This window comes from Natrix helvetica (genome assembly GCF_964273705.1).
Source record: "Natrix helvetica genome assembly, chromosome: 3".
Taxonomy (NCBI): domain Eukaryota; kingdom Metazoa; phylum Chordata; class Lepidosauria; order Squamata; family Natricidae; genus Natrix; species Natrix helvetica.
Window position 1 is genome coordinate 143,069,441 of NC_138549.1, and position 22,263 is coordinate 143,091,703.

At 39.1% G+C, this 22,263-nt stretch overlaps 1 protein-coding gene across 2 annotated transcripts in view; it reads left to right on the forward strand.

Moving 5' to 3' along the window:
• Positions 1–21,747, forward strand: part of ZNF341 (zinc finger protein 341) — a 34,767-nt gene extending 13,020 nt beyond the window's left edge. Inside the window, exons 2-15 of one of the 2 annotated variants that reach the window (XM_081948349.1) lie at positions 1,479–1,589; positions 3,407–3,594; positions 5,157–5,306; positions 6,476–6,700; positions 8,433–8,622; positions 9,875–9,959; positions 11,057–11,247; positions 12,576–12,769; positions 13,819–14,027; positions 14,555–14,651; positions 16,260–16,392; positions 16,781–16,892; positions 18,827–18,897; positions 19,384–21,747. In XM_081948349.1, the coding sequence (XP_081804475.1) occupies positions 1,479–1,589; positions 3,407–3,594; positions 5,157–5,306; positions 6,476–6,700; positions 8,433–8,622; positions 9,875–9,959; positions 11,057–11,247; positions 12,576–12,769; positions 13,819–14,027; positions 14,555–14,651; positions 16,260–16,392; positions 16,781–16,892; positions 18,827–18,897; positions 19,384–19,895 (2,468 nt within the window). In that variant the 3' untranslated portion in view covers positions 19,896–21,747. Of the gene's footprint in view, positions 1–1,478; positions 1,590–3,406; positions 3,595–5,156; positions 5,307–6,475; positions 6,701–8,432; positions 8,623–9,874; positions 9,960–11,056; positions 11,248–12,575; positions 12,770–13,818; positions 14,028–14,554; positions 14,652–16,259; positions 16,393–16,780; positions 16,893–18,826; positions 18,898–19,383 lie in introns of those variants that run through there. The other variant, XM_081948350.1, reaches the window with a different exon arrangement.
• The last annotated feature ends 516 nt before the right edge of the window (positions 21,748–22,263 follow it).

The window sequence follows — 22,263 nt, forward strand, 5'->3', positions numbered from 1 at the left end:
GAGGACACTCCGGAATTGGGACGAACTCCTGCCTTGTAGCTACATGAAATGGGGTAAACCCCGTACTTTTGTGCACTGCATTGTTATATGCAACCTCTGCAAAGGGAAGGAGTTCAGCCCAATCGGTCTGTTGGCACTGGACGTAACATCTTAAGTAGCACTCCACCATCACATTTGCCCTCTTAGCAGCACCATTGGTCATGGGGTGGAAGGCTGTACTAAGTCCCTGTGAAGACCCCATCATTGCCATGAATCTGCACCAGAACCGGGCAGTGAATTGCACTCCCCTGTCTGAAATTATCCTTTTGGGGATACCGTGGAGTCTATACACATGGGTAATAAACAGTTTGGTCAGTGTCCTAGCAGATGGAAGGCCGGTGCATGCTACAAAATATGCCTGCTTGGAGAACAGGTCTATTATCGTCCAAATGACCTTGTTCCCTTGTTGGAAATCCACGATGAAGTCCATGACTATCTGTTCCCATGGCCGAATTGGATCTGCCACCTGCGGTAAAAGTCCAGGAGGCCACCCAGGCTGGGCCTTCATGATAGTGCAAAGAACACAACTCCTTACATATTCCTCTATGTTCCTCCTCATGTGGGGCCACCAGAACTGGCGATTTACTAAATGCAGAGTCTTGAGGAACCTAAAATGTCCAGCTGAGCAAACGTGACAGTGCCGCAGCGCCCAGCTGCTGGGCTGACCGGAACTGACAGTGGATATATTAACCCATAATATACTGTAATAGAGGCTTGATATTTGAAAATTGTAAATATATGTGGTTGTGATAGTAGTATTCATTTGGTAAGAACTTTTAACATGATATGGAATAGTTCAAGAGAAAAAAAATACAATTACATTTAAGAAAACTAATTCGTAGGTTAACATGCAACCAGTAAAGATATTTGCAATTACAGCAAATGCAACCACCATATATATTTAAAGTCACAACAACAACAAATGTGGTCAAATGACCAGGACAAATTTATAACCTTTTCCCCCCATGATTGTTCAACCAATCACATGATCCTTAAGCAAATCTGACTTCCCAAATTCACTTTGCTTTTCAAACCCCAGCTGGGAAAATTGCAAATCATGATCACATGACCGCAAAATGCTGCAATCATTGTAAATGTAAGCCAGTTGCCAATACCCGAATTGTGATCACCTGATTGTGGGAATGGTTGTAACTTTGAAGACAGGTCATACTAGGCCTTAAACTAACCCACTAATTCAAAAAAACTTTTTTTAAAAAGCCCAGAGTCTGGGGATTGCCACATTGGAACCAGAAAAAGAAAGAAGAACTTAACCTAGTGGAAGGAAAGAAGTGGCAGTTTTGAGGGAGAAAAAAAGTGTCAAGTAATGGTGTTTGTGTGAAATTAATGTGCTGAAATAGGATTTATTGCAGTCGTTTTTTTCATATTTTTGTTCCTGGAAGTAATACAGGTTTTCTGACTGCTATTTCTATTCCCTCCAGGAATGGATAATCAGACAGTGCTAGCTGTTCAGTCCTTGTTAGATGGCCAAGGAGGTGTTACAGATCCATCATCACAGACAGTGAACACATCGTCCTCCATCCAGTCCATGGGTGAGTCTTTCATTGGGATTTCTTTGTTGCTTCTCCATGTGATGGGCAGTCACATAGTAATTGGTTCTAGTGTGTGTGACTCTATGCATGCACTACTGCTTTGTTATTTTACCCCAGGTATTCAAAGAGCTATATGATCCCGAAACAATATTAATGAAACGATTTTATGTTCACTAGCAATGGGCTAGGGCAGTGAATTTGCTATGTATTGTCACCTTGCTGCCATTAACATAAATTCATTTAGCATGAGATAGCACTTTATTTGGTTTCGTTTACCTTTCTTTTTTTAACAGATACATGTGCTGATTCAGGATAGCGTTTTCCCAGGACAGTTAGCAATTAAGGTGATATTTTAAAAACAAACACAAAGACATAATATAAAAACACAATAACAAATACATTACTAAATAATTTCTATGTAGCGCATCCAATTCAAATTTATTTATTTCTGCAATTTATATGCTGCTCAATTCCAGAAAGGCTCTGAGTAGTTTCCTGTATTATAATATGTTATCACGAATATATTAAAAGACCTGTGACAATTAGAAACATTTACTACATAGTGTTGATAATAAGAAAGGTTCCAAGCATTTCAGATTTGGTGGGTTACAATTGAGAAGGCCCACATTTGAGAAATTATCTGCCATACTCAGGCATTCTGCATGGCTAAAATCATACTAGTTGGAATTTTGTTCAAATACGATGGTGTTATACCATGCAGGACCTTAAGAGGTTAATATTTATCTCATCAACTGCAATCAGAAATATATATATATATGAATGACCAGGTAAAGATCGCATAAAACTGGCATGATATGGTTATAACCTCCAATTCAGTCAGTACTCTTACTGCCAAATTTGGTGAGAACTGAAGTTTCTGGATGGTTCTCAGAGACAATCCAATATATAATGGATTATGGCAATCTAGAAGACAGATTAACCAAGCATGGTTTATTGATATGAGACTATTTTTAGTAGCATCATAGCTGTTGTTGCAATGTTGGTCAATGAAAGGCGTTATGTATGCCTGAACCTATAGAGAGGAATCTAAAAGCATGTCCAGTGTACAAATTGGACCACTTAGGGGAGTGTAGCTTTTTCTGAAACAGGTTGAGTCTTATGATCCACCTACTATCTCCAGCCTTTTCATACTATAGTCGAATCACCATGGTAGTTAAGTGAGACATCACATCAGAGATGGATCCTACCAGTTCGCACCGGTTTGGTGGAACCAGTAGTGGAAATGGCGACTGGGTCTCCGAACCAGTAGGAACGGCATGCTCACCACGCCCCCAAACGGTTTCCCGGTCGCCGCGACATCTTTTAAAAACCTTTTGAAATGTTCTGCGCATGTGCAGATCTATTTATAGGCAACTATGCACGCGTTCAGAGCAAAATCACACGTGCGCCAAACTGGTAGTATTGCCGGCAGAAACCCACCCCTGCACAACATGATTGCCATTTGCAACTTTCCCTGCTGACTCCTCTGGATGCTGCGACTGTCACTAATGTATGTTTGTTGCCAAGTGTCTGAATTGCAGTCATGTGACGGTGGGGACACGGCAGCAGTTGCAAGTGCAAGGAATGGATTGTAAGCCACTTCTTTTCAGCACCGTCATAACTTTGAACAGTTTTTAAGTGAATAGTCATGTGTTGGGGACTTCAGATGTGGCTTGCTGTGAGAAAGCTAAGCATTCTCCCTAACTAGAACTTGACAATTTTAGTTAATAATTTCTTATCACTTTGTTTGGCTGAAACTCTGTGTCTTTTTGGGAGGAAGTCTTTCAGATTATTTTTTTTTCTTTCTCTAATTTCAGATGATGAAGATGTATTTCTCTGTGGGAAATGTAAGAAGCAATTCAACTCATTGCCAGGATTCATGACTCATAAGCGGGAACAGTGTCAAGGCAATGCCCCCTCACTGGCTACAGTCTCCCTAGCTACTAACAGTGTGTATACCCCGTCCATTACCTCAGTGCAGCAGGCTCAGACCACCAATCGTCAGGTAGAGATGCTGAATGTTGGAACTTTTTGTGGTTGGGTCACCAATTGTACCTTAGCATACTAAACATACCAGTGTTTCCTCTTATATTCCAAAGTCAGTCTCAACATGTGTAAAACCTGCTAGTGGTTGTCATCCATTACCTTAGAGCAGCAATTCCCAATATTTCTGGCTTGACAGACTGGGGGGGGAGGGGACTGTTCTCTGTGAGTGGCAGCCGTGTGTGTACATGCTCACTCACCCACCGCTTGTACGTCTGGGTTCCGAACAGTGTTCTGTCCCGTGATTCCAATGAATATGCAGACCCAGGCTTGAGACTGCCGCGACTAATTACATAGATAAAGCCACCCCTTGGCTGGGAGCCTAGAAAGTTATCTTCACGAACACAAGGTATAACTTACAGAAGGCTTTCGCAACGGCTCAAATATGGACTGTTGTTTCTTGCAAAGATTCCCCTCCCGTCACTCCACTTACAAACTCTTTGGGAGGGGCCACACCCTTAACCAGCTGTCCCTACTTCCTTCTATGACGTCGTCTCCACAGCTGTTCCTTTCTCCTATCAATTCGACGCCTACGCACATCAGGGACAACCTCCCTCAGTTCCTCCTCACTGCTCCCTGACTCAGATGCCACCTGGTGGCCAACAGGCTTCTCTAGTTCCTGCTCTGACTCCAAACATCCTCCAGAGTCTTCCTCATCCTCCAGAGCAGTCCCATAATGGTCTGAGCTGTCAGAGTCCACCAACAGCTCAGCCGGACTCTGCTGGGCCACAATAAACAGTTTGTGGCCTCATAATGGGCTGCAGCCCGGGGTTGGGGACCTCTGCCTTAGAGAGAAGTTGGTGACTGTAGTGTTGTGAAACAGAGGCAGTGGACTCAGTATGAGAATTAGTAGTGGAGATAGCTGATTTTAATCTGCTGCAACTTCTAGGATGGGTGGGCTTATGGCAGTGTTGGCTAACCTTTTCGGCACTGAGTGTGCACGCGTGCTGGAAACGAGCTGCCTGGTCATCTGGTTTCTGGCATGCATGTGTGCGTGAAAACAGCCAGCTGGTGCGCATGCGCGTGCCAGGAAGATAATCTTCCAATTTCTGGCACGCACATGCATACCAGAGGCCTGGTCTTCCGGTTTCTGGCACTCCCGCATGCGTGAAAACCAGGTGGCCGGCACGCTGGAACCAGGAAGAGCAACGGGTGACAGCTCGTGTGCTCGGAAAAATGGGTCTGTGTGCCACTTCTGGCACGTATGCCATAGGTTCGCCACCATGGGCTTAGAGTTTAAGTTTGGGAAGGCTGCAATACAAAATCTTAAATAAGAACCTGATTTCTTCCTGTTTAATGACTAATTGCCAGCTTAACAATGTTTTACCCTTTGTACCATGCTACATAATTTAATTGGAGAGGCTTATTTACAAAATTTTGATTTTTACTTCTTCATTTCTTATAGCGAGTAGTTGCACTGAATGAGTTGTTTTACTTCGTTTCTATGTGTTACTGAATAATTTTCTGAAAAGTGTCGGCTAATATCCATTGCAAGGTTTTTGTTTTATCCATTTTGCTCAACAGATCTCTACGTATATTACTGTCCCACCCTCTCCTTTGATCCAAACACTAGTCCAAGGGAACATCTTAGTGAGTGATGAGGTTTTGATGTCAGCCATGTCTGCTTTCACAACCCTGGACCAGCCAATGTCCACAGTACAACCCTCTGTGCAGGTAAATATTCTTTTTCCTGCCATTTATTATTATTATTATTTATTTATTATTATTATTATTTATTCGACTTATCAGTCGCCCCTCTCCGCAAAGGGACTCGGGGCGACGTACAATCAAATCAAATATACAAGTGTGGCATGGAGGAGGTAACATCAATGTTTAACAATACAGATGCAAGTGCAAGCCACTAAGTTAAAATAAATAGCCATAAGTTAAGACAGTTAAAACAATTTAAAAACCCAAAATTTACATTTACAATATTAAAATTGCCAGGGAGGTTAGAGGTTCTAGTTAAGCCAGGCCGGCTAGTTGGAACAGGTGGGTCTTGAGTTTCGTGCGGAAGGAGCGGAGATCGGTCGTTATCCTGATATCTGGGGGGAGGTCATTCCAGAGGGCTGGGCCCATCACAGAGAAGGCCCTACTCTTTAAAACACACATAAGCACTGACAAATGGAATGTGCTATAAAAACAAAAATTAATACATGTATGTTGGAAAAGAATGTTTGATGTCTGATGAACACATACTGTATGCATAATGTTGTGTAGTAGGGCCGGGCAGCAATCTGAAGGACAAAATGCAATTTGAAGCGCAGGGTGCTTCACGTGCATAAAATATATTGGAAATACCTTAAACCAGGGGTGTCCAAACTTGGGAACTTTAAGACTTGTGGACTTCAATTCCCAGAATTCCCCAGCCAGCTCCAGCTGGGGAATTCTGGGAGTTGAAGTCCACAAGTCTTAAAGTTCCCAAGTTTGGACACCCCTGGTTTAAACCATCCATTCCAAACCATTCATCATTCATAGAATTGTATTAATGTTGCTACCTAAATAATCTAGAAACATATGTGTATGAACCAGGGATTGACCTTGACTTGAGGCATTTTTTATCTTTTGCGGTCCGTGATTCAGTTTCTTTGATGTAATAATATTGTTATGTTGAGAATGTAAGCTGACACGTTTATTCCTTAGAAAAGACCCCTTCATTATTAAATAAATGTAAATAGATTTATAGATTTATTTTGCTAGTATGCAGTATTGGGTATTGATACTGATCTTGGTTAAAGAAAGAAGGTTAAAATCTTCTTGCAAATATTGTTCCTATTTATGGACCAAAAAGGGGAGGGAGGGAGGAAGGAAGGAAGACTAATTTCTCATTCTTTGTTTTTTAGAGCAGCTTGAATATGCATCCTGGAGCAGGATACCTCTCTCAGCCTCCCCCACCCCCTCCACCCCCTCAGCCACCCCCTCCACCCCCTCGAGCCCTTGGAGTGCCAGGCCCAGCCAATGCAGGTAGCAGGGGAGTGGCAGAAGTCTACAGTACATCTACCTCCATGCCTGGGAATGGAACGGTAGAAATACAGAATCTGGGGATGCAGCCGTATCCACCTTTGGAGGTAAAAATGGCTGGCAGTGATTATTAGTGATTATATTCTCAGTTGTGATTATTACATGGTCTAATTGGCCTTTGTAAAATAATCCTGGCTCTGATTTTACTCAGCCTCAAAATGCCATTTTTGTTGGTTTACAGAGAGTGGCATAACTAAATCCACAAAGTTATAATAGGTGATGATTTTCTTCCTAAGGAAAATGGTTGTGAAATAGTTCCCAGTCTCCAAAAGAAGGAAATTAACTATGTTTTATACAGATTGTCCAAATTGAGAGATAAGTATTACTTATGAGGGCCGCACATGACCAGAAAGAGGAATATCATATATTAACCTACAGGTATAGTAGAAATTTGTCCATGGATTGTTGAATAGAAAAGTAACATAAATAATACTTAACACAAATAAATTTAACAATGTGTCATAAAATGCTAAAGCTAAGTCAGGTGTTAAAAGAATCTGACTTTCAAGACATAGAGCTTACAGATTTACTGTATAGACTCAGTATTGAGATTGAATAAGATGTTTCAGAAGGCTGTTATTCAGAAATTGCATTTACGTGGTCATTAGACTGTAGATTAGAACTACCATATTTTTCAGAGTATAAGACCACCTTTCCCCCCCCAAAAAAGAGGATGAAAATCTGGGTGCGTCTTATACACTGAATACATTTTTGGCTTCCTGAAACCCCACCCCTTCACAAAAATGGATGTCCAGAGGGTTTGGGAGGCCTGCAAAGTACTCTTGGGGGCTGAGGAGGGCAAAAATGAGTGAAAAACAGGGCGTTTTTTGCTTGTTTTTGCCTCCCCAGCCCCCAGGAGCACTTTGCAGGCCTCTCAAACTCTGCATGCCCATTTTTCACAAAGAAATGAGGTGTGCCGAGGATTTGGGAGGCCTGCAGAGTGCAAAAACTTTTGCTTTAAATTTACCTCTTCAAAATCTTGGTGCGCCTTATACTTTGAAAAATACAGTAGATTATTAGAAAATCTATCATGTTTCCCACTACCTATTTTCTTTTGACCCCCAAAATAAGCGTTTGACCTTATTTTCAGGGAGGTCTTATTATTTTTGAGGTGCAGGAAGCGGCGAACGTGGTTACCTCATGGCTGCTGCTGTGTTGCAATATTTTCAGGGAGGGCTTATTTTCGGGGGATGGCTTATTTTAGAGCATGCGCTCAAAAGCCCGATTGGGCTTATTATCCGGGGAGGTCTTATTTTCAGGGAAACAGGGTAGATTGTGCACGATTAGAAAAAAAACAATACATTATAGAAGAAATGAAAGTAATGTAACCACAGAGAAAGATCTCCACATTTGGCAAGATTGGTTTAGGTTTTCTGAAACCTAACTGCGGTTAAATTGAATAAGCAACTGGTACTAATTTATGTTAACTGCTGTAACTATATTTCAAGCTAACTATATTTAGGTTTTGTCAATGTTTATCCAACATAGCAAATTATAGTCAGTTAAAAATATGGATTAGCACCAGATTCTCCATGGCCATACTAGAAGATAATGCAAATGTGTAAGCAATGCAGGAGTTTGTAGTTTTCAGCTGTAAGCCACAGAACTTTGCTATGCTTCTGATTTCCAAACTTCGAGCTGACAATAGAAGTCAAAGTAGCCTATTTCTCTTCTGTGTGATGGTTGGGAAGTCATGGTTGTCAGAAATGATGTAGCTTTGAATTATTTATATTTTTCCTGTCAGATGTGTTATCATGTTATCACTGATTTCTGTTTTAGGTGTCAAGCCAATGTGTGGAAAACCCAGTGTATCCTTCCCCTCCAGTATATAGTCCAAGCAAACAAAGCTTTAAGTCTAAAAATGCTAATGCTGCTGCTTCCTTGAATAATACATGTGGAGGAAATCTGACCAATTTTGATTCTGCTTCCAAGAACCGTCGTTCCAAACCAGACAATAACTTGCTTGAAGGTATGTCTTCTTGCTACTCATTAGATTAATTAGATTTAAGTAAGACAGATTGTGGAGTCCATGACACTGGAAGACTTGGGTGACATACTGTAAAGGAAAATCTATGATCCTCCATATAGTCCTGAACTGTGATTCTTGTACCCCAAAGCTAACATGGCCAATAATAATCCTCTGGAAGAACAGATAACCCAAATACTGGTTATTAGAATCCCTATAACCCATTATTTTATATCTATATAAAATTGTTGTTGTTGCGAAGTTGTGTCCGACCCATCGCGACCCTATGGACAACATTCCTCCAGGCCTTATATGAAATTGCTAATATACTATTTCCTATTCAATGCTGAAACATGTGAAGTAGAAGATTCACATCATTAGCTTCTAATAGATGCACAAGATGTATTTACGGTATTTGGAAGATATAATAAAATATGTAAAATAATATTTTGGATGATATAGGAATGTGAAACTTTGGTTTGTTACATATTTCATAAAATTCAGAAACATTATGTAGCTACTGTGTTCTCATTTTAAAGAAGGAACTAACAGCCATATGGTTGAATGGGCTCATTTTGTTTTTACATTCAGGTTATTTTTAAGACTTGGTTTTTGTTTTTGATTAACAAATCAGGTTGAATACATGTTGCTATATATTTACAAAGTAGAAGTCTGTGTCCTGTACATAGGAAATCACATTTAAACCTCATGGAATTTATATGTTTTACGTTGTCATTTTGTATTGAAATTATTGGAATATTAGTTCAGCGTTAACCTTTTCAGGAAACCAAATATGCTCATTGTAATCACAAATATGGACACACTACAACATTTCAACCCATGAGAGCCGAGTTATTGTTCTGATGTTGTGGGAAATGTTGCAGTGCCATTCCTTCCCATGACATCAGAAAATATGAAAAATTCAGTGTAGGTAGGAGAAGTCAATGCTGCAGCTCTTTCCCTTGCCAAGATTAATGCAATCTGAATTAATGTGGTATAAGCACGAGATGTAAACCAGAAAGTAACATGATAACAGAAAATGCAAATAGTGGTTTTACATTCCTCTCACATAAAGACATTTCATTGGATTTTCATTCTATTCTTCCCATAAGGCAATGTACTCAAAATCTCTGCTGCGCTTCCATTCCTCAAACTTCATTCTAGTTTGGTGGGTAGTAGACAAGCAAGAATCCATATAGCAGGAATGGCCTTTCCAACATAAATTCTTGCTTGTTTTTTGCTGTTTGCATTTCAGGAAAACCCAAGTCACCAAAACTGAAATGTACATACTGTGACAAAGCCTTCACCAAGAATTTTGATCTGCAGCAACATATCAGGAGGTAGTGTTGAGCTTCCAAAATCGGACAGAAGCAGTGTCTATTTGGACAGGCCAAGGACTTGATTGGATATTCTGAGCAACAATTGGAGCCATTCTTACTTGCTGGCAAGAGCTATGGAAAATAAAGCCATCTCTCTGCTTGGTCAGTGTGATCCCCCAAATGTTGAACACTGGTCTCTGTATGGTGTATGTGTGACACTTAATCTTGGTCCTGATTGCTGAACAACCAGGTCTCCCAGAGCCTCAAGGGATAACAACATTTTGCGCGTATTATTAAGACAGGATTTGTTTTATTATTATTGAATAAATTTATTATTTATTATTTATTTATTTCTTCACATTTTTAGACCGCCCCCTCTCCCAAAAAGGACTCGGGGCGGTGTACAGTCCACACAACAAGCAATAAGTATCAAATACAAATATAAATACAGATATAAATACACATAAGGAGGAGGTTACAAATTTAAAAGAACTGTACGGAAGAATATAAATATGGTTCTAAAAACCCTAAAATCAGTTAAATTTAAAACCGTACCCTATAAATAACCAGGTAAGAATATGTTTCCAGGATCATTATGGCCTGATTGACCCATAACTCTAAACTACAATAGGAGAGAGAGAAAGATAGAGTTGTACCACATTAGGCTACAGAGAAGCGTTTGTATGATTTCATGTCTCCCCAGGCAGATTCTTGTCACATGGAAAAATACATCTCAAAACAATGTATTTTATCTGTTCTCCCTGAAGTGGGTATGGTTTTTATGTGTAAGAAAAGTTGCTTGTGAAGGAGCTTTCCAATCATGTATATTCCTATCTACATGCAATATGGAATGCAACTTAATTGTAGTTATGAGCCAGCTGGAAAAAGTGTTCAGTATTAAAAGGATAGAGGAAGTTAAAGTAAATGAAATACATAGATGGTGGATTAATTTGCTCGCTTAGAAGATTGTGTCTTCTCCTTGAATGCTGAGAAACATCCTAAAAAAAGACGAAACCACAACAGGGAAGATTGTAGTCGAGTTCCCTAGTAATATGTTGCCCTCTCTATTGAGATATTATGATTCCTGTTCTCTGATGTAGTGTCTATTTTTCCTTCAGTCATACCGGAGAGAAGCCATTCCAGTGCATTGTGTGTGGTCGAGCTTTTGCCCAAAAATCCAACGTGAAGAAGCACATGCAAACGCATAAAGTGTGGCCACCAGGAATTGGGTGTACCATCTCTCGGAGCTCAGTCACTGTGCAAGTCATGCAACTCAACCCCAACCAGCAGGAGGATGAGGAAAATGCAGGTGCATTATTAACTGCTTGAATGGCCAATCACATGGACCTGCTTCACCAAACTTCTGAACAATAGTGCTTCTGCTATTCTGTTTTGTAGATTTATAGATGGAAGGAGTAGAAAAAAAAACTATGGTGTACTGGTGGTTTAAGTATGTATTAGCATATGAATCTAAAAATCAGATACACAGATGTTACAATCTTGCTCAATCATAGTCCTTCGTTTAATATTGTTTCATACTCTTGATATTCTTAATCCTTTTTCAAATGTTTTCGCTTGCGGAACCTGTAATACTGATTTTTCCTCTTCTATGGACTAAACTTAAAATTAGATGTATACTGAACATCTATCATCTATCCTCAGGAAGAGAATATCTGAATAAACCTTTAGGTATAATTGCTTTGCATTAGACAGGCCTTCTCCAATCGAAGATGATGCTGGCTAGTAATTATGAGAATTGGAGTTTGGACAGCAACAGATTGCAAAGCCTGCATGAGATGTAATCCTGAAACAGAAGCTGTTCATCTAGTGTTTGGGTGTGTGGTATCACTAACTTCCTAAATATATCTACTATTGGCTCTGGATGATCATAAAAAATTACAGTCAATGATCCATGCATATCAAGCCCTTTTGCATATTGTGTGAATGTAACTGCTTGGGCTGAGATTGTTTCCTGGGTTGTACATACCAACTGGTTGATAGCCAATAAGAAGATTGGTAGGGGCCAAACTGTTTTAAGTTATAATTGGGCTCATCAAGGCAAAAGTTGGAACTCATGTAACAAAATAAGCCTGACAGTGCGGAATGAATCTTACGTGTTAGGGAATATTTGTTTTACTTTAGTCTCCTCTGCCCACATAACAAGTCTACTATTCACCAAGGACTAAGCTGTTCATTGCTTGAGACTATGAGAGGAGCACTTTAAAATCCTATCATTCGGTTCCTAATTTATTCCCACAGCAATGAAATAGATATCACTGGGCCACCTGAAAGGACTTCACAAGTACAATAAAGTCCTTATCTAGTGTTCTTTAGCAACTGCTGTTGTCAAGCATATCCTTCCAATACTAGAGATAATATGTAACACTGGTGACAGGATTTCTTCTGACTTTAAAGTGAAATTGAGCATGGGCTTTATCCTCAGTCATAATAAAGAGTAAAAAACAAAGACACACGAAAGGAAATCTAATTTCCACAGTTTTGCATCTTGGAAAAAATGATTTATATTCATTCTATTTTGCTGATCTTGTTTGTAATTGTTTCGGAAGGCTTATTTCCCTTGAAATGCTTGAAACTAAAACTAGTATTTCTGTGTTCTATGTTTTTTTTCCCCTTTAGGCTTAAGCCATGCTCCAAGAAGCAGCCCTCCACAGCCTCAAGCCCTGCCTCCTGGGGAAGAACATGACACGGCAAAGTTAGAAGCCAAGCAAGTAGTCTTGATAGACAGTTCTTATCAGTGCCAGTTCTGTCCCAAGAAATTCAATACGTATTTCCAGCTGAAATCACACATGACTCAGCATAAACATGAACAGGTAGATAGTTTATCATGAGATGGCTTCGTTCTGTCATACCTAGCTTTTTATCACTTTTCCATGAGCTGCAGACCAATGCATGCGTACTTCCAAATTTGCACAATATAGGTTACAAAACTCATATGCGAAATGTTGGCTGTTTTGCCAACTATTTTATCTTTAGCCTATACAGTTTAAAACATAAAATTATGCTCTATGACAGAGTAATGTTCTGTTTAATTTATTTGGCTACTCACTGATTGACAAAGGCTCTTTGATGCTAGGTAGGGGAATTGTAATTTATACATATGCAAACTGTGTTCTTGACATATTGTTCTTTGGATCCAGCATAGGAATTTCCTCCTATGCATATTTTAATTTAGCGTTAGAAGTATGTGTTTGAATAGATAACAATGTAGATAATAACACAAGTGATTCCACGGAATCTAAATCACAGATGTCTAATAGTTGAAATACATTTTGCAGTTATATTACCTTCATTTTATTTTCACCGTTTAAAACCATATAATTTTTGCGTGCATGAATTATTATTCTGGGCATATTCATAAGTCATTGCTCAGAGCCTATACTTTGATTGCAGGACATCCCTGTTTTCATTCTTGCAATTTCTAAAAAGATAGAGAACAAAAATTCTGCTCAAAATTCTAGAGAGCTATTGCTAGTGTAGAAACTATTCTAAGCTAGATTGCATCAGCCCATATCAGGCAATGTCCTAGGTTTCTTACTGGCAGGAAGCAAATCTAGAGGCAAATCTCATGCACTGACATAATGTGTAACCTCCCGCAGGGAAATAACTTTATATTTTTCTCCATAAGGCAGAATTTGAATGGTTCATTGCTAACTTTCAGGAGAGGCTGACTGGAAGAAGAGAGGTTAAGAGTAATTCATTGTCTAGGGACATAATACATAGCTTTCACTGTGAGTGGGCACATCAGTCTCCTTCAATTACATGTATACATTTAATGCTGAGAGTACAGTACAGTTTGTTTGCTTTTGGTGGCACAGAATAATGCGGATTCAAATTCTCTTTTCTTACCATTACTGTGCAGGTGTACAAATGTGTTGTGAAAAGTTGTGCCCAGACATTTCAAAAGCTGGACTCTTTCTTAGAGCATATCAAGAACCACCAGGAAGAGCTGAGCTATCGCTGCCACCTCTGCAGCAAGGACTATCCTTCTCTGTATGAATTGGGTGTCCATCAATATTCCCACAACTTGCTCCCTCAACACAGCCCCAAGAAGGACATGGCAGTTTACAAGTAGGGTACCACTGCAAATAGCAATATTTCTAATCTGTTTGGGAGGGGGAAAAATGAATGAAAATAATGAAAAATGATGTGATTCAAACTTGATGTTAATATATCAGGCAATCATTTAAACTGCAGCTAGGAGAGCAGTCAGTGGTGTGGATTTGCTGTTGAATGATTTAGTATTTTCCTTTAAAAAAGTAACAAAATCAAACCCCACCTTGAGAGCATAATAACCTGCTAGAGTTAAGAAAATATATTTCATAGATATTGATGTAGAGATTATTTTTTTCTATTTAAGTCATACCAGAGGTGTATAAAATGAATTAAGTTTTTAATCCATTCCATAACTTTTCATTCTTTTGCTGGCAAATCTGGCAATTTTAAACCCAGACTTTAGGCAATTACTTATTTATTTTGAGCTTTTATTTCCTTCAAGGCTCTCTGTTTCCCCCCTTGACAATGCTTTTTGCAAATGCATATGGATAAGGAAACTACTGCAGACTTCAGCCATACTAATGCATTCTTTCTTTCTTTAGGTGTGTCAAATGTGTAAATAAATATTCCACACCAGAAGCCCTGGAGCATCACTTACAGACAGCAACACACAACTTCCCCTGTCCTCATTGTCAGAAGGTAGGCAGATATCTTAACAGTAAATGATGAGATGAAGTGGAACAGTTGCTTTCATGGTGTGGAGACAATAACTTGGTCCTTAACACCAATAAAACCAAGGAGCTTATAGTGGATTATAGAAGGAATAGATCAGACATCCAGCCCTTGCTTATCAATGGAGACTGAGTGGAGCAAGTGACCAGTTTTAAGTTTCTGGGTGCTATCATAAAAGAGGACTGACCTGGGCACTCACATTGCAGCACTGGTCAAAAGAGCCCAGCAAAGATTATACTACCTGAGACTTCTCAGGAAACAACAACTGAATGGAAAACTGCTGGTGACCTTCTATCACTGCCCCACAGAGGGTATCTTAACTTACTGCATCTGTGTATGGTTTGCCAATTGCACAGTGGCAGACAGTACAGCACTCCAGAGGGTTAATGTAATTGCCCAGAGGATCATTGGTTGCCTTTTCCACTCTTTGGAAGAGCTTTATAGCTCCCGCTACCTTAAGAAAGTTCAAAACATTCTTAAAGATCCATCTCATCCTGGACACCCTTTTTTTGGACTATTACCATCTGGCAGATGGATAATAAAAACAAGGACAAATAGGCTGAAAAAGAGCTTCTATCCCAGGGCAGTAACTATATTGAATTCTATGGTATAGTGCAATATCAGGATTTCAATTATATAGACAGTAAAGGATGTATGTTTGTGTTTTTATTTTTATAGTTCTAATGTACACCGAAGACGGCATTTAATTTCGTTGTACCATGTGCAACGATAATAAAGTAAAGTAAACTAAACTAAATTGACTTTCTGGAAAAATAAGTGATTCTATGATTCAGTATAGCAAAATTTTGTCTCTTTTTTTCTTTCATATTTGTTTCATAGTTTGTTTCTCGGGTTTTAGAATGAGAAAAGGGAATGCCCAAGGTTGCTTATATAGTCACACTTTTGTATAGTGGATGCACACTTACATCCAATTGTATTGTGCTATCTGTATTGCAAAGGATGACACTGGAGTGCCAGCACCTGGGTTCTCACAATTATCTTCTTCCATGCACAGTATACTTTCTGTCCTGTGGCTCATTCCCTAAGGCAGGAACTATCCATGTGGGGATGTTTTTTTAAAAAAAGCTTACTTGATTTATGTTAGTAAAGTCTTTGTCTCATCTACTTTAGAATTTTACTGTATAGATTTGTTATACATACCCATTTTCTTGGGGAAAGAGTAGGTAATCTGTAAGGCCCTGGATCAAAAAGAGTCCTTGTGGGCCTCAGAGTGTCCATCTAATCATAACTGTTGAAAAGTGATGAAGGTATTCAGCTGCCAGTTAGTGTCTATTCCTTGAGTCAAGAAATAAATGAAAACTGTAAAATAAGCCCCTAAGATAAAGTTTTCCCTGTTGAAAAGTGAAGGCAATCATGAAACTTTCTAAAATGCAACTGTGTCCGCATTTGAGATATGCCCTACGCATTCACTTTTTAGGGCCAGTTTCTCAAAAAATATTAGGAGCAAACTGTAGCCACAAAATAGCGGCCCCTCCTGGTCTGACTGGTATCACTACCATTTTAAATGCCCTTGATCTTAACCAGAGTTTTAATGACATTGCCTTCTTTTTACAGGTGTTTCCCTGTGAGAGGTATTTGCGAAGGCATCTCCCTACACATGGAGGAGGTGGCAAATTTAAGTGCCAGATCTGCAAAAAGTTCTTCCGCCGAGAACACTACCTCAAATTACACGCACACATTCATTCGGGTAAGAAATGGCAGAAATTGGTTTCCAATCTGTTGAACCTATTCATGTTCTAAGATTCTCCTGTCATCAACTTCCGTGGTGGCTGATACCTTAACACATGTTGGGTTTTGCCTCCCTATTTGAAAAATTGTGTTCACTTAGCAAGCTTCTTAATTTCTGTCTGATGGATCACTACTTTGATTGGAACCATTTGAATGTATGTTAAGTATACAAGCATCTACTGGAAGCAATATATTACATCAGAAACAAGAAAGGTCTTGGGGAACTAATGCCAGTTCTGTTTAGTCATGTTTCTGTTACCCAGGAATAGAAAATGACTTATTAGAATGCTTTTTAACCAAACCCATGTATGTCTTTGTTGCTGAATTCATACCTCTTTCCTCTGCAGGTGAAAAACCTTTTAAGTGTTCAGTCTGTGACTCAGCTTTCAACAGGAAGGATAAACTCAAACGGCATATGCTGATCCATGAACCTTTCAAGAAATACAAATGCCCATTCTCGTAAGTATCAGAGGGCCCAGAGCAACGCTAGCTTCATAGTCTATGGAGATTCTCAGTCATTCAGGTCATGGTTGTCCCAAAGGTACTTTTTCAAGAGGCAACTGGACTTTGTGGTTTTTCTTTGAAGATGTTTCACTTCTCAGCTAAAGAAGCTTCTTGGTTGAGAAGCAAAATTTGGGACTAGTTTCATAGACAACAGTGGATTGCTTAGGTATTAGAAAATAGAATGACGCAGATAACTAGCAGTTTTTTGAAAAATGCACATAAAGGAGATGGAATTGTCTTATTTTTAGTGACTCTGAGGTTGGCTAAATCAGAAGTTCCCAAACTTTCTCAATTCATAACAGCCCCCGAGGTATCCAACGTGGGCTGTGACATTCTCACTAACAGCTCCATTTCTTAAATAGTGAAGTATCCCATGATACATCTGTGCATAGTTTGGGTACAACAGGGTTAAGTGTTTTATACCAAGGTTACTTATTTTAAAAAGCTCTGGCTACACATTGAGTTGTTATACTGAAAACCAGTTTTGAGATGAAAGAAAGACAAAGTTGAGAAAAATTGTGGTTTATGCAGATGATCCATCCTTTTGTAAGGTGCTTCCAGATGGCACTATTGCACATCATCTCATAGTTGATTGTAGACCTGACAGATTGTCAGTAGTCTCATGTAGACCCTACCATCCCAATATTTTATATTGAAAATATTGTTTCCATTAAATATTGCTTTATCGGACTTCTCTACCTCTTCCCATTCTTGGCTTGATAGAGTGACTTTGACTTTCTTAAATGGTGCAAAAAACTAGCATAGTAGAAACAATCTCGCTTGGAAGTACCGTATTTTTTGCTCCATAAGACGCACCAGATCGTAAGACGCACCTAGGTTTCAAGGAGGAGAACAAGCAAAAATTTTTTGGAGCAGCAGTATAGTGAGGGCAGGAGCAGAGCCTGAGTGGACTACAGGTAGGTGTCCTCTCATGTGCCAGCTCTGCCTGTTGACTCCTGCACTGTGGAAAAGAGACAGAAGAGGCGGGCAATGACAAAGACAGAAGAGGTGGGATTCAGCACTGTAAAAGGACCCCACCGCCGCGGCTCGGCTGCTATTCACCAAAGGACCGCTAAGGTCTTTTTTGGTGTGTGTGTGTGTGTGTCTTATCAAGCGAAAAATACAGTAGATTGTTCACTGTGATAGTCTTTTATTCTTTCTGCCTCTTTAATTAAAGATCAATGTGCTGTTCCTTTTTTTGTTTTGTTGTTTGTTTCATAGGGTAATGAAGGAGAAACAGAACAAAATTATTTCCATCACTGTGTAGGGACTTCATTCTTGCAAGCAGAAGATAATATAAGTAACTCAGGGTAGAACTGCAGGGTGCTTGGTGCTCTCTTTCTGTACCAGACTAGGTAACATTATCATTGTGAGGGAAAGTAGCAAGCTACTATATAAAGTCCTTGTTTAACAATCCATTGCAGTTATGATGGTGATGAAAAAATAACTTTACAACCAGTCCTCATATTTACGACCTTTGGAGGTCTGTAAAGCAAAATAAAGCTAAAGCAAGATCATAAGCAGAGTCATGATTTCACTTAGCGATCACTCAATGACTGAGTTGCCAGTCCTAATTGTGGTTGCTAAACAAGGACTATCTGTATATATAAAACAACCAGTAAATCTTACTGTTGTGCTGATGATGTTACATAGCATGAAAATAAAATGTGTGCAAGGAAACAACCAAGCTCAGAAAGCACCAAGAACTCAATACTTCTGGCTATCAAAGAGTTTGATAATTTAAACTTGTAACTTGCTTCTGTAAGATGACTATCGTTGTGCTCGTGAAACAGAATTATCTATTCAAAGGACGACCGTACAGATATTTTAATAAATACATAATCTTAGAAGTTCATCTCTGCATTGCTTATTTTTATTTTGTTATTCAGAAATCACACCGGCTGTGGTAAAGAGTTCAATAGACCGGACAAACTGAAAGCTCATATTTTATCCCATTCAGGTATGTGGAATGATTGCTTAGATTTGGATCAGAACTGGAAATAATTATAATTAATGTATTGAATGTTAATAAAGCATTTAGATTTTGTTTCTTAACTTCAGTGAAGAGTAGAAGCAGTGCAACTTCACCCTAACTATTTATTGAGCTTTGAATCAAAATATCTAATTTTAGCTACCATTGGGATTGAATTAACCATTCCACGTTGACTTGTTATGCCGGACTCTATTTCCAAAAGCCAACATTATATGGTAGCAAAACCCTCAATAAATACCTATTCAATGTAGCTGAGTTTTCATGGCTCTCTATACAAAATATGATTTATTTCACCAGTATATTTATATAGAGTTGATGTAGAGTTGCTAAGAAAGTGTTGCATAAAGTTTTAGGTTCAAATCTTGCTTCATCCACAAAAGTGTTAATTGGATTTAGATGAGGCCTACATAAATTTTTTATATCTAAGCTGTTTATTGCATTCTCTTTTTTAAGGTATGAAGATCCATAAGTGCCAGTATTGTAACAAAGCCTTCAGCCGGCGAGCTCATATGATGGAACATCAACGTTCTCACACTGGCAACTACAAGTACCGTTGCCCTACATGTAGCCAAGGCTTTACTCGTCAGAAGTACATGAAGGACCACAAATGTAGGCTGAACTCATCAAAGGATAAAGAATTACCAGTCAGAAAATCCCAGAAGAAGTGGGGGGCACGTGGGCGGAAAGTGGGACTTCCTCTTTCAGCCCAGTTGGCTTTCACGGAACTCAAAGACACTACAGGTGGAGAGAGCCTTCAAAAAAGTGGTCCCAATAAAGAACAATTTTCTGAACCTGACACTGTTCTCTCCATTGTGGTTGGCAGATCAGCAGCAAATTCAGACACTGGCAACTCTGGCCAGCATTCTGGCATCTCCCCCAACCTTGCTCTGACAGAATTGCAACCTGGCTCTGAGAGTCCATGTGCCATGCTGGCAGTCCCTGTTTACATCCACACTACTGACTAATGGACAAATGCTATACCACGTCCATTTAGTAGGAGGGAGAATCTCTGTGTTTACTGATACAAAAGAACTGCTGCAGAGAGTGAGAAATGAATGGTGGTGTATGTGTATATGTTTGGCTTCACCCATGCAGAGAACAGCATTCTTTTAAAGAAACGTGTTACAAAGTGAAGTCATTCCTCTCCTTATCTGGATGAATTCATTTGAAGAAGCTGTTAAAAACAGATGAGGATAGTTTATATTCTTCTTATTTAAAGATACCCGGTGTTTTAATATTCTTTCAAGTTCTTGAACTCCGAATCTAGATCACCGCAACATTTTTTTCACATTTCTTGATTTAATTTTATTGTTTCATTATGGAGCACTTAGAGCAAACGGTAATGACCCCAAAATGACAAAACGTGCAAGAAAATGTTATTGTGCAAATATTACACCCAGATCTCTGACATAAGTTTGCAAGTTGTGGAATTTCCATGATCATGCCATCACCCATATGGTACTTGCTCCCCTGTGCACTCCTAGGATCACATTTATGAGTTCTGTCCTAAACTATACGTTGCACTTTCAAGATGGAAGTTTTTTCATAACAGGATCCTTTGAAAACTTCAGACACTTATTCACTAAAGTATTTTTTTTTAACCATTTCCTTTTCTCAGGGTATATCAGAATAGGAAAATTGTATACAAACACAGTAGACAAGTTGAAGCTGGATTCCCCACCCCTCCCCTGAAAAAAATCCTCAGATTTGCTGATACTGAACAGCAGCTTTGGAAGGAAATCCAACTCTTGACTCTTTCAAGAGTTGAGGGTTGGTAAATTTGTACCTGCTAAGAAAGAACTGGGAAAAGGGACAAAAGGGAGGAAAGACCAGCAAAGACTATAATGGTGCTCATTCTCTCTTCCATCCATTTGTAACACCACAGTTATTCATTACCTTTAAGAAGAGAGCTTTCTAAGGCAGTTTTTCTCAACCTCATGCTGGCTGGGGAATTCTGGGAGTTGAAATCCATATGTCTTAAAAATTGTTGAGGTTGAGAAACGGTACTCTAAGGTACTTCAACATTAGGCTCAGTGACAATGCACTTGTGGAGCATTGTAGCTTGATCTTGTGCCTCCCAACCACTTATTTGATAGAGGGAAACAACTGGTAGTGAAAGATAGCCTCCTAGAATGGGGACCATCTTCTTGGCCCTGAGCAAGTAGTTGCTTCGGGTTTATTAAAGACCAGATTGAGATAAGTATGGATGATATTAATTTAATCAATGAATTATATTAGTACCAATGAATTACTTGTGCTAATGTTATGTTATTTTTTCCCAAGATGTCTTGCGGTTATGCTATCCAATGGCAATTGTTCTTGAGTATGCTGTCCACAAGCCTCTGGAAAACATGCATTATGTGACACTACAGATCGTTAAATCTTTGAATCAGAATTTTTGGCCTTTTGTGTACTTTTTTAATCTGAAATTCTAGAGTTGCTGTTATATCCACAGGAAACGAGAGAACTTGATTTGACTTCAAGAGAGGTAACTCAAAAACCATGGGCATGTATGGTCTCTTATTTAAGCAGCTGCAGCTTTTTAAATCTGCCTAATGGCATTAGTGTGACTCCTAGCTGTTTCTACGTATGTGTACATATATTCCACGTGTGGGAATAATTGGGAACAGTTTCCAGAGAAACCTATGTTTAGCAAAACACATTTACTTTAATTATTCAAAAATAGGTGCTTCATGCACACTTGTGTGCATTCTGAAACAGTTTTGCACTTTTAGTTTTTAACTAAAGTACTAAACTGGTCTCAGTAATGTGTCAGACTACAGTCCTTGATTAGTGACTGCCTCAGTCAATGACTGTTCGCAGTTACAATGGTACTGAAAAGGTAACTTTGGGACCATTGCCCATATTTACAAACTGCTGTCTCTCTCTCTCATATTTGCCATTATAGTTGGTTCGCATTGTCCTGTATAAAATTAAAAGTACAATTGCAGTCACATGCTTTTTCACTTAGTGACTACATAATGACCAAGTTGGGGGTCCCAACTAGCTTGATAACACACTAAGCCAAAACAAAACAATCTATGATATGGTACACAATTTAGTGTGATGTGTGGGTCCAGCTTACATCTATATACTCAGATGTAAGTCCCTTTAAATTTAGTAGAATGCTATAGTTCCATTTAAAGATATATAGAATTGTAACCTCTGAGTTTCATGCACATGCAAACCTAATACCCAACCCTTGCTTCACATTGTCTACAAGTCACATTTCAAGAGGGTACCATATCCGTCTGTTAAAAAGTGAATCCTTATTTCCAATTATTGCCCATAAGAACACCATGAACATAAGGGGCTGGTATCTTCATTAGGCAT